This window comes from Leucoraja erinacea, chromosome 10 (assembly GCF_028641065.1).
Source record: "Leucoraja erinacea ecotype New England chromosome 10, Leri_hhj_1, whole genome shotgun sequence".
NCBI lineage: Eukaryota > Metazoa > Chordata > Chondrichthyes > Rajiformes > Rajidae > Leucoraja > Leucoraja erinaceus.
Genome location: NC_073386.1, coordinates 5983151 through 5998882, shown reverse-complemented (window position 1 = coordinate 5998882; position 15732 = coordinate 5983151). Strand labels below are relative to the sequence as shown.

The 15732-nt window shown below is 45.8% G+C and overlaps 1 protein-coding gene across 1 annotated transcript in view; it reads left to right on the top strand.

The window, feature by feature from the left end:
• LOC129700726 (uncharacterized) overlaps positions 1-15732 on the top strand; it is a 227098-nt gene that overhangs the window by 36734 nt on the left and 174632 nt on the right. Inside the window, exon 3 of the mRNA XM_055641346.1 lies at positions 427-474. Within this exon, the coding sequence (XP_055497321.1) occupies positions 427-474 (48 nt within the window). The remainder of the gene's footprint in view (positions 1-426; positions 475-15732) is intronic.

Below are 15732 nucleotides of genomic sequence, written 5' to 3'. Positions count from 1 at the left end.
GTAAGAATTTCATTGCTCTGTTTTGGAACATATGACAATAAAATATTCTTGACTCCCTCTTCACTCTTGAATCCATGTCTTGCATTCGTATGTGCAGGAAGATAACTGCAGATGCTGGTTTAAACCCGAAGATAGACACAAAACTCTGGAGTAACTCAGCAGGTCACAGGCAGCACCTCTGGAGAGAAGGAATGGGTGACGTTTCGGGTCGAGGCCCTTCTTCACACTGGTTAGGGAGTCTGACAAAGGGTGTCGGCCCGAAACATCACAGGTAGGCAGGTGGGACTAGTGTAGCTGGGACATGTTGGTTGGTGTGGGCAGGTTGGGCCGAAGGGCCTGTTTCCACACTGTATGACATCCATGGGATAGATTTCCTTCTTCACCTCCCAAGGTGCAGGTCTAACAGACGGTTCCTTTGTTTTGTAGGGCCATTGGAAAGAAGACAAACCCATCTGTAGAGTGTGCATGGTTGAGGTAAGGACGCGGACGCTAAAACAAAATGGCGGTGGGAGCGGGAAGCACGACTCGAGCGTGTGTGATATCAGGTTAAACGCAAATACGTGCCTTAGCGCCAGAGAGTGACACAGTGTGGAAACGAGCATTTTGGCCCAACGCACCCACACCGGCCAACCATGTCCCAGCTACACTAGTCCTACCTGACAGCATTTGCCCCATACACCTCCAAACCTGTCCTATCCATGTACCTGTCTACCAGCTTTTCAATAGTGCCAGCCTCAACTACCTCCTCTGGCAGCTTGTTCCATACACCCACCGCCCTTAGTGTGACAAAGTAACCCCTCAAATTCCTATTAAATCTTTTCCCCTTCACCTTGACCCTATGTCCTCTGGTCCTCGATTCCCCTACTCTGGGCAAGAGACTCTGTGCATCTACACGATCTATTCCTCTCATGATTTTATACACCTCTTCTTCCTGCGCTCCAAGGAATAGAGTCCCAGCCGACTCAAACTTCTTCCTATAGCTCAGACCTTCTAGTCCTGGCAACATCCCGGTATTTATTTTCACAATAGAACCCATTTTTATGGTTGAAAACAAATAATTGCATTAAAAGCTGAAATAAATATTGCCAATGATACTTGAGAGCCAGTGCTAAAAAGTGTCTAAATCTCATCTTCCTATGGGACCATTTGCAATTAAAGTGATGTAATGGGCTTTTGAGTCACATCAGCATTTGCGAGATGTGAGTGCTGTCTGACATTGCATTAAAATTGACATTGTGTCTAACATTTAAATAATGTGCACTTCAGTGTGAGTTTTACTGTGCCATATCTACATATGAATGCATCTAAGTGCTGGAGTGGTTCCTTACCGACAATCTCAGATATGTAATATTCCGCTGTGTGTGGTGGGGTGTGGGGAAAAACATCAATATTCCTCATTATCCGCAGCCTGTATCAGGGTCTCACTCGGAGTGTTGTGAATCTGTGGAATTCTCTGCCACACAAGGCAGTGGAGGCCAATTCACTGGATGTACTCAAGAGAGAGTTAGATATACAGCTCTGAGGGCTAACGGAAACAAGGGACATTGGGGAGAAGGCAGGCACGGGGCACTGATTGTGGATGATCAGTCTTTGAATTCTTGTTGAATGGCGGTGCTGGCTCGACATTACTTATAATATTCTTAGGGGGTTGGACAGGCCAGATGCAGGAAGATTGTTCCCGATGTTGGGGAAGTCCAGGACAAGGGGTCACAGTTTAAGAATCAGAGGGAAATCTTTTAGGACCGAGATGAGAAAATCATTTTTTACACAGAGAGTGGTGAATCTGCCACAGAAGGTAGTTGAGGCCAGTTCATTGGCTATATTTAAGAGGAAGTTAGATGTGGCCCTTGTAACTAAAGGGATCAGGGTGTATGGAGAGAAGGCAGGTACAGGATACTGAGTTGGATGATCAGCCATGATCATAGTGAATGGCGGTGCAGGCTCGAAGGGCCGTATGGCCTACTCCTGCACCTATTTTCTATGTTTCTATGTCTCTAAAATTTAATTCAATATAATGTTGATATTTTAATTGCACTTACAGTACTTTCTGCAGCACTGATTTTGGGGAAAGCGGGCTCGAGCTTGTAAATTGACAAATACTCCGCACAGTTTAACCTGCTACTCTCAAATCGGCTTACAGGGAAGATACAGAAAGGTTTTAACATTGATCTATGCATATCAGAATGTTATATTATTCATTAAGTTGACTTAATTGTTATACTGAAGCACTATCTTTATGTAAATACACTAGCTATATGAAAATTAATAAAATATTAATAATGATAGTATTAACATCTAACGTTCAAGGTTATTTCCAATCGACTATTTGGTTATAGAAGTGATTGGATGTGTTTTTATCCAGCTTGGTTTCACCCGATGCAGGCTATTTTAAGGATTTGCTGGCAGGCTCCATTGCCAGTAATGTGGACTCCATTTATTGTCATTTCCTTTCATCTTCCAGTTCTGTTCAATCGATCACTATTCATTTTATTTAATAAAATCACTTCTGATTGTTGGTTTTTATCTTGTGCCGGTCTATTGACACGGTGTTCTACACATATTCACCTTATTGAACTTGCATTTCTCTGTGTTTGATTAGTGTCTTTGTCAGTGGTAATGCTGCAGGAAGTGCTATGTTCCCCTCTTATGCTTGTGTACGAAGGAACACTGACGATTGACACAACCGTGGGGTGGCACGGTGGCGCAGCGGTAGAGTTGCTGCCTTACAGCGCCAGAGACCCGTGTTTCAATCCTGACTACGGCTGCTGTTTGTGCGGAGTTTGTACATTCTCTCTGCGTGGGATTTCGCCGAGATCTTCGGTTTCCTCCCACACTCCAAAGACGTACAGGTCTGTAGGTCAATTGGCTTGGAAGAGATATGCATTGTTCCTAGTGTGTGTAGGGAAGTGTCAATGTGCGGGAATCGCTGGTTGGCGCAGATTTGGTGGGCCGAAGGGCCATTTTCCGTGCTGAATCTCTAAACTAAACTTCAATTGAAACAAAGGAATTGGTGACATTTTGGGCCGAATCCCTTCTTCAGACACAGTCTGACCCGACACATCACCCATTTCTTCTCTCCTGAGATGCTGCGTGTCCCGCTGAGTTACTCTGGCATTTTGTGTCTATCCCTCTATATATTTTATGAGTTACATACCACACCACTCAATGCCACAACTGCCTGCTTAATGCCCACGGAACAAAATGAGTCCAGTGGACTTAAAGAAAGGTAAACCTTAAATAGCTCACTTTAACCTAAGATAGACAGCGGGTCAGGCAGCATCACTGGAGAAAAATAATGGGTGACGTTTTGGTTCGGGACCCTTCTTCAGACACACTTTAATCTACCATCTTCCAACACAAAGTGGAATCTCTCAAAATGGACACTCCAATTCTTTAGCCAGAGGGCGGTGAATGTGTGGAATATGGCAGTGGATGTTTTAAGGCAGATTCTTGGTTAGTACAGGTGTCAGGGGTTATGGGGAGAAGGCAGGAGAATGGGGTTGAGAGGGAAAGATAGATCAGCCACGATTGAATAGCAGAATAAACTTGATGGGCCGAATGGCCTAATTCTTCTCCTATCAATTTATGAGCTTATTTACTGAACGTATGAACTTATCAAGTTATGAACCGAAGATAGATACAAATTGTTGCAGTAACTCAGGCGGACAGGCAGCATCTCTGGAGGGAAGGAATGGGCGACGTTTCGGGTCGAGACCCTATTTGCTGTGTAAACCAGCATCCGCAGTTCCTTCCTACACACTGTGTATAATCCATGACAGTTTGGAAAGATGACAACTGGTGTATCCATTATCTCCATCTTCATCAAGTACTCTGCTCTGAACATGAATTCATGAAATATATCCTAAAAAAGGAATCCAATGTTCTCTCTGGTTGATGAATAAGGTTCAGTGTTAATGGTTTTCATTCCAATGCATGCACAGAACATGAATAACAAGCAAACAACAATATACAATAGCATTGAAAAGAAGGACTGGAGATTAAATCTCTCCTTGATAGATTTTTTTTTTTCCGAGGGGATAAGGAAAATAAAATTGGAATTACCAGATGGGCAGGAAAATAGGATCATCATTTGTTGGGCATAATTTTTAACACCTGGAGGATACAAATCAGCACATATTTTAAGCAGAAAAGTAAGAGACTGCTGTTGCTTGAATTTGGAGCAAAAAGACAGATTAAGGCAGGAAACATGTTCCCAATGTTGGGGGAGTCCAGAACCAGGGGCTGCAGTTTAAGAATAAGGGGTAAGCCATTTACAACAGAGATGAGGAAACACTTTTTCACACAGAGCGTTGTGAGTCTGTGGAATTCTCTGCCTCAGAGGGCGGTGGAGGCCGGTTCTCTGGATATTTTCAAGAGAGAGCTAGATAGGGCTCTTAAAGGTAGCGGAGTCAGGGGATATGGGGAGAAGGCAGGAACGGGGGGGGGGTACTGATTGTGGATGATCAGCCATGATCACATTGAATGGCGGTGCTGGCTTGAAGGGCTGAATGGCCTATTCCTGCATCTATTGTCTATTGTCTATCTCAACCGAAAATGTTCAACAATTCTTCTCCCTCGTTGGTTTGGACTGTTGAATACCTCCATATCCTTTTATTCCTTGCACTGCACTGTATATAAAATCATGAGAGGAATAGACCGGGTTGATGTACAGAGTCTCTTGCCCCAACAGTTAGACAGATACATGGATAGGGCAGGTTTGGATGGATATGGACCAAATGCGGGCAGGTGGGAACGAGTGTAGCTGGGACATGTTGGCCAGTATGGGCAAGTTGGGCCGAAGGGCCTGTTTATCTATGACTCTGTCACTATGACACTCTGCAGGAGGCTTTTAGCTTAGGTTAGAGATGCAGAGGTACAGCATGGAAACAGAAACTTCGGTCCACCGATTCGATGGCACCTACGATCCCCACACACTAACACTATCCTACACACACTAAGGGCAATCTATAATTATACCAAGCCGATTAAACTACGAACCTGTACATCTTTGAGTTGTGGGAGGAACCTGGAGATCCTGGAGAAAACCCACGCAGGTCACGGGGAGAATGTGTAAACTCCATATAGACAAGCACCTGTAGTCAGGATCGAACCTGGGTCTCTGGCGCTGTGAGGCAGCAACTCTACCGCTACGCCACCGTACAGCCCTAGGCCGAGAGATGATTTTCCCGAGGTGTATATAAACATGAGGGGGATAAATGTGAATGCACAGTCTTTTCCCCGGAGTGGGGGAATCAAGAGCCAGTGAACATGGATTTAAGATGACAAGGGAAAGATTTAATAGGAAGGAGACGAGGAAACACTTTTTCTCACAGAGAGTTGTGAGTCTGTGGAATTCTCTGCCTCAGAGGGCGGTGGAGGCCGGTTCTCTAGATACTTTCAAGAGAGAGCTAGATAGGGCTCTTAAAATTAGCGGAGTCAGGGGATATGGGGAGAAGTCAGGAACGGGGTACTGATTGGGGATGATCAGCCATGATCACATTGAATGGCGGCGCTGGCTTGAAGGGCCGAATGGCCTACTCCTGCACCTATTGTCTATTGTCTGTTGAAGCTGGCGGGCACCATTTTCACATCACGGGTTGGGGGCATTTGGGGCCTAGCTTGGCTAAGATGAGAGTTGACAAATATCTCAAATGCGATATATGGTGGCACTGTGGCTTACAGCGCCAAATACCCGGCGTTCCACCCTGTACGGAGCTTGTATGTTCTCCGGGATCTCCGGTTTCCTCCCACGCTCCAAAGGTGTGCGGGTGTGTAGGTGAATTGGCTTGGTAAAAAAATTGTTCCTGGTGTGTGTAAAGTTAGTGTTAATGTGTGGGGATCGCTGGTCAGCATGGACCCGTTGGGCCGAAGGGCCTGTTTCCGCGCTAAATCTCCAAACTAAACTAAATGTATTTCTTCTTAAATACAGTCATTTGATGACAGAGTGTAAAACGGTTTGTCCACTTTTGTGAGTGTATGTGCCTGGCCTCGCCACTTTGGGAATCTGGCATCTTATTCCCGCAAGACTCTGTAACTGTGGTGTAACGAATGCTGCGTATAATAGTCTAATCGAGGCGAGCAGAAATGCTGTGAGATTCTTTATCACTTTCCTTCCCAAGAGACGCATTATTGGAAAACAAACACCAACACCTTGTAAAAATAAGTGCCTGATGTTCTGAGACGACGTGAGACCTGTGAAAATGCAATTTGCAATAAGCTTTAGACATTTCACTTAGCTTTTTAGTTGAACTCTCCCCAACACAGATTGTTCTCCAGAATCAAATGCTTGTTTTTTAACTTGTTGTTGGGAAAAGGCAATAACCGAAAAGTTCAGGCAGTGAGAATGACTTTTGTAAATGGGGATAGGTGCAAAATGCTGGCGTAACTCAGCGTGACAGGTAGCATCTCTGGATGGAAGGAATGGGTGACGTTTCGGGTCGATACCCTTCTGCGGACTGAAGAAGAGAGGTGCAGGAGTAGGCCATTCGGCCCTTCGAGCCTGCACCGCCATTCAATATGATCATGGGAGGGGGAGACGCAGAGATATGGAAGGGGAAGGTGTGAAAACGAGATATCAAAGGGGACAAAGTTCAAGGAAAATATAGAATAGATTTGGGCGGAACGGTGGCGCAGCAGTGGAGTTGCTACCTTACAGAGCTTACAGCGCCAGAGACCCCGATTCCGGGCGCTGTCTATACGGAGTTTGTACGTTCTACTCGCTAGAATTTAGAAGATTGAGGGGGGATCTTATAGAAACTTACAAAATTCCTAAGGGGTTGGACAGGCTAGATGCAAGAAGATTGTTCCCGATGTTGGGGAAGTCCAGAACAAGGGGTCACAGCTTAAGGATAAGGGGGAAGTCTTTTAGGACCGAGATGAGAAAAAAATAAATTCACACAGAGAGTGGTGAATCTCTGGAATTCTCTGCCACAGAATGTAGTTGAGGCCAGTTCATTGGCTATATTTAAGAGGAAGTTAGATGTGGCCCTTGTGGCAAAAGGGATCAGGGGGTATGGAGAGAAGGCAGGTACAGGATACTGAGTTGGATGATCAGCCATGATCATATTGAATGGCAGTGCAGGCTCGAAGGGCCGAATAGCCTACTCCTGCACCTATTTTCTATGTTTCTATGTTTCTACCCGTGACCACATGAGTTTTCTAAGAGATCTTTGGTTTTCTCCCACACTCCAAAAACGTACAGGTTTGTAGGTTAAATAGCTTTGTAAAATTGTAAATTGTCCTTGGTATTTGTTGGATAGTGTTAGTGCGCGGGGATTGCTGGTTGGCGCAGACTCGGTGGGCCGAAGGGCATTTTTCCACATTGTATTTCTAAACTTAATTAAAACTAAAGATCTTTGATAGCTAGGGGAAGGTGACAATGAAGCACACAAAGATAAAATTTAATCAGGAGGACAGTCGGACTGGTCGGAGAACCAGGATGGGGGAGAGAGGCTAAGTAAGGGTTACTTGAGGTCAATATTCATACCGCTGGGTTGTTAGATGCCAGAGTGAAATATAAGGTGATGTTCCTCCAATTTGCGCTGGGCCTCAGTCAATGGAGGAGGTCCAGGACAAAACAGTCAGTGTGGGAATGGGAGGGGTAGTTGAAGCTAAAGTGTTTAGCAACCGGGAGATCATGTAGGTTGAAGCGGACTAAACGGAGATGCTCAACAAAACGATCACCGAGCCTGTGCTTGGTCCTGCCGATATATTGGAGTCCACACCTGGATATATACTGCTGGGGAAGATCTTCAGCTGTTCAAGGGTAGTCGATCATGCCTTCAATCTAGTGCTTGAGGTCCTTGAGGTCATCTGCCAGGTAACACATATGATGAAAAAATGGATCGACTGGGCTTATATTCACTAGAATTTAGAAGGGATCGGAGGGTATCTTATAGTAACATGTAAAATTCTTAAGGGATTGGACAGGCTTGATGCAGGAAAAATGTTTCCGGTGTTGGGGGAGTCCAGAACCAGGGGGTCACTGTTTAAGAATAAGGGAGTAGGCCATTTAGGACTGAGATGAGGAAAAACCTTTTCACCCAGAGAGTTGTGAGTCTGTGGAATTCTCTGCCACAGAAGGCAGTGGACGCCAATTCACTGCATGTTTTCAAGAGAGAGTTAGATTTAGCTCTTGGGGCTAATGGAATCAAGGGATATGGGGAAAAACAGGAACAGGGTACTGATTCTGGATGATCAGTCATGAACATATTGAATGGCGGTGCTGGCTCGAAGGGCCGAATGGCCTACTCCTGCACCTACTTACTATGTTTCTATGTCTCTATCACATGCTCCCCCCTTCACCTGTATCCACCTGCACCTCCTCCAACCTCATCTATTGCATCCGCTGCTCTAGATGTCCGCTGGTCTACACCGGTGAGACCAAGCGGAGGCTTGGCGATCGTTTCGCCGAACACCTCCGCTCGGTCCGCACTAACCAACCTGGCCTCCCGGTGGCTCAGCACTTCAACTCCCCCTCCCATTCCGTATCCGACCTCTCTGTCCTGGGCCTCCTCCACGGCCAGAGTGAGCAACGCCGGAAATTGGAGAAACAGCACCTCATATTCCGCTTGGGGAGTCTGCATCCTGGGGGCATGAACATTGAATTCTGACAGTTCTGTTAACCCTTGCTGTCTCCTCCCCTTCCTAGCTCAGCCCTCGGGCTCCTCCTCCTCCTTTTTCTTTTCTTCTCCCCGCCTCCCCCCACCCCCGAGCAGTCTGAAGAAGGGTTTCGGCCCGAAACGTTGCCTATCTCTTTCGCTCCATGGATGCTGCTGCACCCGCTGAGTTTCTCCAGCTTTTTTGTGTACCATCCACCTATCACTTGCCTGTTTTGCTTGCCCAAAGGGCTTTATCCACATTGTATCTCTAAAGCCTAAAAGTCTAAATGATATCATGCTTGCCAGAAAGGCAGAAATGCACAAATTATTATTTTGATCTGTTTGTTCTTGAAAGACCAGGAGTGTGAAATCATTGTTGTATAAATCAACTTAGTGTGGAAGTTCAGATGAAACAAAAAGTATTAAAGGACCTTGTGAATACTGTGAAAATAGTTATTTGAGTACATACAGTGGTGCAGCTGGTAGATTTGCTGCCTCACATCGCCAGAGACCCGGGTTCGATCCTGACCTCGGGTGCTGTCTGTGTGGAGTGTGTACGTTCTCACTGTGACCGCATGGGTTTCCTCCTACTTGCGGGTTTGAAGGTTAATTGGCGCATGTAAAATTGCCCATAATGTATAATAAGTGTTTAAGAAGGAACTGCAGATGCTGGAAAATCGAAGGTACACAAAAATGCTGGAGAAACTCAGCGGGTGCAGCAGCATCTATGGAGCAAAGGAAATAGGCAACGTTTCGGGCCGAAACTATTCTTCAGGGCTTTCATCATCGTTTTTTCAGGGCTTCATATTATACATGAAGAAACCCTTCTTCATGTATAATAAGTGGATGAGAAAATGGGGCAATATAGAAATATCGATTGTCAGGTGGACATAGTGGGTTCGCCCTGAAACGTCACCTATTCCTTTTCTCCAGAGATGCTCTCTGACCCACTGAGTTAAGGGCGTGGCCTACCTGGGCGTCATTTGAGCGCCACGCAGATGGCTCGTAAAGATTTTGTACATCCCAAAATCCTGGGGCAACGCACGCGACCGCGCGTCACTGGCTACGTCACCGCGCACCATGCACGCATCACGTGCATTGTGACGCATAAATGATGTCGCGCAAATGTTGCCCAAGTGGGACAGGCCCTTTACTCCACCCTTTGGTGTCTATCTTTGGTGGGCTGAAGGGCTTGTTTCGATGCTGCTTCTTGAAACTAAACATACCACATCAATCATGGCACAGACTCTAATTTCTGAGTTTCCACTTCTATCCTTTGCTATTCAAACTAGATTCTAATCCCATCCCCGACCATAACACCAAAACCACATGCATGCCGTGTAATTAACTAAAAGGGCAAAGTTCTTTATTCCCATAAAATCAATTTCCATAATATTAGTTACATTAATTGTTAACACAGATAGATATCGAACAAAGCGCTTGCAACCAAATAGTATCATTAGTTCACAAGACCTAGGCTTTATTATTGAAGGATTCACTTATATAGACCATCAGATATTCGCATTCTGAAGAAGAATATTCTTTGTGGTTAGATGCACACAGCACTCTGGTGAATACAACCTCTATTTAATGCTCTCGACATTTAATTCCAGGGATATTTTGGGAACCTCTCTCTGCAAGGTCACAGATGCAGGGCATTATGTTCGAGTTATACTAATTTGTTAGGGCAATCAATGCATTAATTTCATTAGGAAAAGGCCTTAAAGCAATAATTACCAGTGTGGGTGTGTCAGAAGAAATCATGTTAAGCTGTGGTTGTTAATTAGTAAGATTTTGTGCAGAAATACCCAGCTTTGACTAACATGTGACGGGTGTTTTCGTGACTGGCAGGCTGTAACCAGTGGAGTTCCACAGGGCTTCGAGCACCAACCCTTTAATCTTTGTGTATATGATAATAATTCTCTACTTATTGTGGAGTGGGCAGGTGCTATAGACCTGCACGGGAAGGTGGACGCTCCCGTCCCAACGAGTCTCGGGCAGATGGGGCTCGTCAGCCTGGGAAAGCAGTCCTTCTAGGAGAGGGAAAACTCTGATTTAAAACCACCACTGCCTTGTGGCCATATTTAGAAGATTGAGGGGGGATCTTATAGAAACTTACAAAATTCTTAAGGGGTTGGACAGGCTAGATGCAGGAGGATTATTCCCGATGTTGGGGAAGTCCAGAACAAGGGGTCACAGTTTAAGGATAAGAGGGAAGTCTTTTAGGACCGAGATGAGAAAATCATTTTTTACACAGAGAGTGGTGAATCTGTGGAACTCTCTGCCACAGAAGGAAGTTGAGGCCAGTTCATTGGCTGGATTTAAGAGGGAGTTAGATGTGGCCCTTGTGGCTCAAGGGATCTGGGGGTATGGAGAGAAGGCAGGTACGGGATACTGAGTTGGATGATCAGCCATGATTATATTGAATGGCGGTGCAGGCTCGAAGGGCCGAATGGCCTACTCCTGCACCTGTTTTCTATGTTTCTATATCCAGTCATGGAAAAGGCACCAGGAGTAAACCTCAAGAAAATCTGGAGTCGGAGCCCCTAAGGCAGTTCGTCGTTGTCTACGACCTCGCTCTGACAGCTCCTGCGATGGCGCTGGTGCCAAACTGTAACGGCCCTGCTGTTCCCTTGGATCGATCAGCGACGTGGAGAGGGGGGAACGTGCTGCATGGGCAACAGCCTGTCCTCCACATGACATCGCCCAGGCTTGCATCCGACCACACATCACCTGCAAACTAGGATGCATCACCCATGGTCAGTCATGACCGAGGAGGGCCTACTATACTTAAAAGCAGAGGATGTTACAAGAAGTGTTCAGTCTGGGCACCATGTTGTTGTCAAGCTGGAAAGGGTGCAGAGAAGATTCTTTCGAGAATTTTGCCAGGACTCGAGCATCTGAGCTATGGGGAGAAATTGAGCAGGCTGAGACCCTACTCCTTGGAGCGCAGGAGGATGAGGGGTGATCTTATAGAGGTGTACAAAATCATGCACAGAGTCTATTGCCCAGAGTAGGTGAATCGAGGATGAGAGGACAGAGGTTTAAGGTGAAGGGGAAAAGATTTGTTAGGAATCTGAGGGGTTAACTTTTCCACACAAAGGGTGGTGGGTGTATGGAACAAACTGCCAGAGGAGGTAGTCAAGGCTGGGACTATCCAAATGTTTAAGAATCAGTTAGACAGGTACATGGATAGGACAGGTTTAGAAGAATATGGGCCAAATGTGGGCAGGTAGGACTATTATAGCTGGGACAGTATTGGCCAGTATGGGCAAGTTGGGCTGAAGGGCGTGTTGCTACGTTGTATGACTCTAAGTGTGCGGGATGATGTATAATTGTCTATATTGATGACAGTAACGAGGCAAAGTTTATTCTACAGGAGGATATAGATGGTCTGGTCAGTTGGCTAGCAAAATAGATACTGGAAATTCATCCAGAACAGTGTGAAGTCTTACAGGGAGAAGAATTAAGCCATTTGGCCCATCACATCTACCCCGTCATTCAATCACGGCTGATCTATCTCTCCCTCCTGACCCCTTTGTCCTGCCTTCTCCCCATAATCCCTGGCACCCGTACCAATCAAGAAGCTATCCATCTCTGCCTTAAAAATATCCATTGACTTGGCCTCCACAGCCTTTAGTGGCAATGAATTGTGCAGATTCACCACCAAGGTTCAACATGTCAAAGAAATGCACAGGGCATCGAGTGGTGTGGATGAACAGGGGGACTTTGGATTGTGCAGCTACAGGTTCTAAAATCTAGTAAGACAGGTTTAAGTTTGAGTTTAGTTTGTCGTCACGTGTACCGAGGTACAGTGAAAAGCTTTTGTTCTCTGCTAACCAGTCAGCGGAAAGACCACACGTGACTACAATCGAGCCATCCACAGTGTATAGATACATGATTAATGGAATAACGTAAAGTCTGAGGAATGAAAAACTGTAACATACTTTCTATTTGCCAACGAAAGTATGAAATATACGAGCAAAGCAGTCATATTGCATCTATATATAGATGGCGTTTTGGGTCGAGACACTTCTTTGGTCATCTCTTTGAGTCTGAAGAAGGGTCTCGACGCGAAACGTCACCTCGCAGAGAGTGGTGAGACTGTGGAATTCTCTGCCTCAGAGGGCGGCGGAGGCTGGTTCTCTGGATGCTTTCAAGAGAGAGCTAGATAAGGCTCTTAAACATAGCGGAGTCAGGGGATATGGGGAGAAGGCAGGAACGGGGTACTGATTGGGGATGATCAGCTATGATCACATTGAATGGCGGTGGAGGCTCGAAGGGCCGAATGGCCTACTCCTGCACCTATTGTCTATTGTCTATTGTCTCACCATGTTTTCCCACTGACTAGGCCTCTGCAGACTTCTGTGGCCATGAATTCCACATTGTGTTTTATTCTGTTCAAGAAGGAACTGCAGATGCTGGAAAATCGAAGGTACACAAAATTGCTGGAGAAACTCAGCGGGTGCAGCAGCATCTATGGAGCAAAGGAAATAGGCGACGTTTCGGGCCGAAACGTCGCCTATTTCCTTCGCTCCATAGATGCTGCTGCACCCGCTGAGTTTCTCCAGCAATTTTGTGTACCTTTGTGTTTTATTCTCCTGGTTTATTTTTATAAAATGCTGTGTTGCTCCTTCTGTGTTCCTATTAGCCTAATCTTGCACCTTGCCTCACATTATTTGCTCCACTCAATCATGCACGCTGCCTTTTTACGAGTGTGCACCGGGTATAGTGTTGGATCAAAAAGGCTTAAAAAAAGTCTGCCAGCATCTTCAAGGACCCACACCATCCTGGCCACGCACTCATCTCTCCGCTGCCATCAATAATAATAATAATAATAATAATAATAATATATTTTATTGTCATTGCACATATGTGCAACAAGATTTGGTATGCAGCTTCCATCCGATGTGACAGGTAGAAGGTAGAAGGTACAGGAGCCTGAAATCTGGTACATCCATGTTCAGGAACAGCTTCTTCCCCACAGCCATCAGGCTATTAAACTCGGCATCAAACAAACTCTGAACTATAACAGCCTATTGCACTTTATCTGTTTATTTATGTGTGTGTGTGTGTGTGTGTGTGTATATATATATGGTCTATGCTATATAGACACATTGAACTGTTCTGTATTTATGCTTACTATGTTCTGTTGTGCTGCAGCAAGCAAGAATTTAATTGTCCTATCTGGGACACATGACAATAAACTCACTTCACTCTTGACTCACACTTCTGCGGACACACCCACCCCCTTTTTTTTCTCTCTGTGGATTTACTGATTAACAGCTCGCTCAGTTTACAGTGACTGATTTACTCTCCGGCGCTTTGAAGTTTGCCCTACTTGGGCAGTGACTCTCTGTCTCTCTCTCTCTCTCTCTCTCGCTCTCTACAAGCCTAATAGGAAATTCAATCATTATTACGGCCACTAATCACACGCTGTTCCATTGCCGCCAGGTCGTTAACAATTTCTTGTTCGTTCGTCATCTTTAAAAGTAGAAATCTTGGATGTTAATTTCCAGACAGACTGTTCCAGGAATGTGTGCGTAAATCACGGAGGTCCCCTCGCCTCGCTGCTCCGTCTATTTCAGCTTTCAAACCCCTCGTTAGGACCACATTGTTTCCATTTCCCTGATCTCTACTCTGACCTATCCATTGGAAGAAATATTCCTGTCAAAACGCTTGCAGTTCCTTCGTTCCGCCTGCAGTCTTTCCACTGCTTCCCTGCCTTTCAAGTTAGACATTCGAGGTACAGCGTGGAAAGAGGCCCTTCGGCCCTGCACACTAGCACTATCGTGAGTAAGTTTATTGGCCAAGTATTCACATACAAGGAATTTGCCTTGGTGCTCCGCCAACAAGTAACAACTTGACATACGGCTTGTACTCGCTAGCGTTTAGGAGAATGAGGGGCGATCTTATAGAAACGTACAAAATTCTTAAGGGGTTGGACAGGCTAGATGCAGGAAGATTGTTCCCGATGTTGGGGAAGTCCAGGACAAGGGGTCACAGCTTAAGGATAAGGGGGAAATCTTTTAAGACAGAGATGAGAAAAACATTTTTCACACAGAGAGTGGTGAATCTCTGGAACTCTCTGCCACAGAAGGTAGTTGAGGCCAATCCATTGGCTATATTTAAGAGGGAATTAGATGTGGCCCCTGTGGCTAAAGGAATCAGGGGGTATGGAGAGAAGGCAGGTACGGGATACTGAGTTGGATGATCAGCCATGATCATATTGAATGGCGGTGCAGGCTCGAAGGGCCGAATGGCCTACTCCTGCACCTGTTTTCTATGTATCTATGTATCTATACAGCGACAGCTACGAATGACTCAGAAAACACTAAACATTAATAATAATAAAACATTCATGATAAAACACCATTGATCAAGCATGTGAACCAACAAAATACCAGATCAAAGGGAGGCTACAGATTTTTGGCTGTTGAGTAGAGCAGCTACTCGTGGATAAAAACTGTTTTTATGTCTGGCTGTGGCAGCTTTGACAATACGTCCTTGGAGTATGGGAGAGAACCAGAGCCCCTGGAGAAAATTGTCCCCAGAGTGTAGGATACTGCTAGTGTACGGGGTGATTGGTCGCTGGTTGGCGCGGACTCATTGGGCCGAAAGGCCTGTTTCTGCACTTTATCTCGAATGCTTAAAGTCTAAAGAGCCCGTGTCAGCCATCGGTCACCTGGGTCCCCTGCCCTGTGTGGCAGCAGCTCTAATAGCCGTGTCACTGAGAGAGCAGCTGCCTCACCGCTGGGCAATCCTCCATCTTTAGCAGGAAGGCGGGTGGAGTGGAGGAACTGAACAAGATGCATTTAACTCTGCTCCCCTTGCAATTAGCTGAGAGGGGAATGGGGCCATTAGCAAGGGAGGCAACCAGTTTGGATTGAGTTCTACTGGGTCACAGGGCACCAGTGATGGAGGTGGGGGCGTGAAGGAGCAGATTGCCGGTTCAGTTGTGGGAATTCCGGTTGTAGGGACATCCGCAGCCCAAGATGCTCCCCGATCGGAAGACGCCGCATAACTCAGATTCAGATTCACATTCAGATTCAACCTTTATTGTCATTGTGCAGTGTACAAGTACAGAGACAACAAAATGCAGTTTGCATCTCACCCAGAAGTGCAAACACAG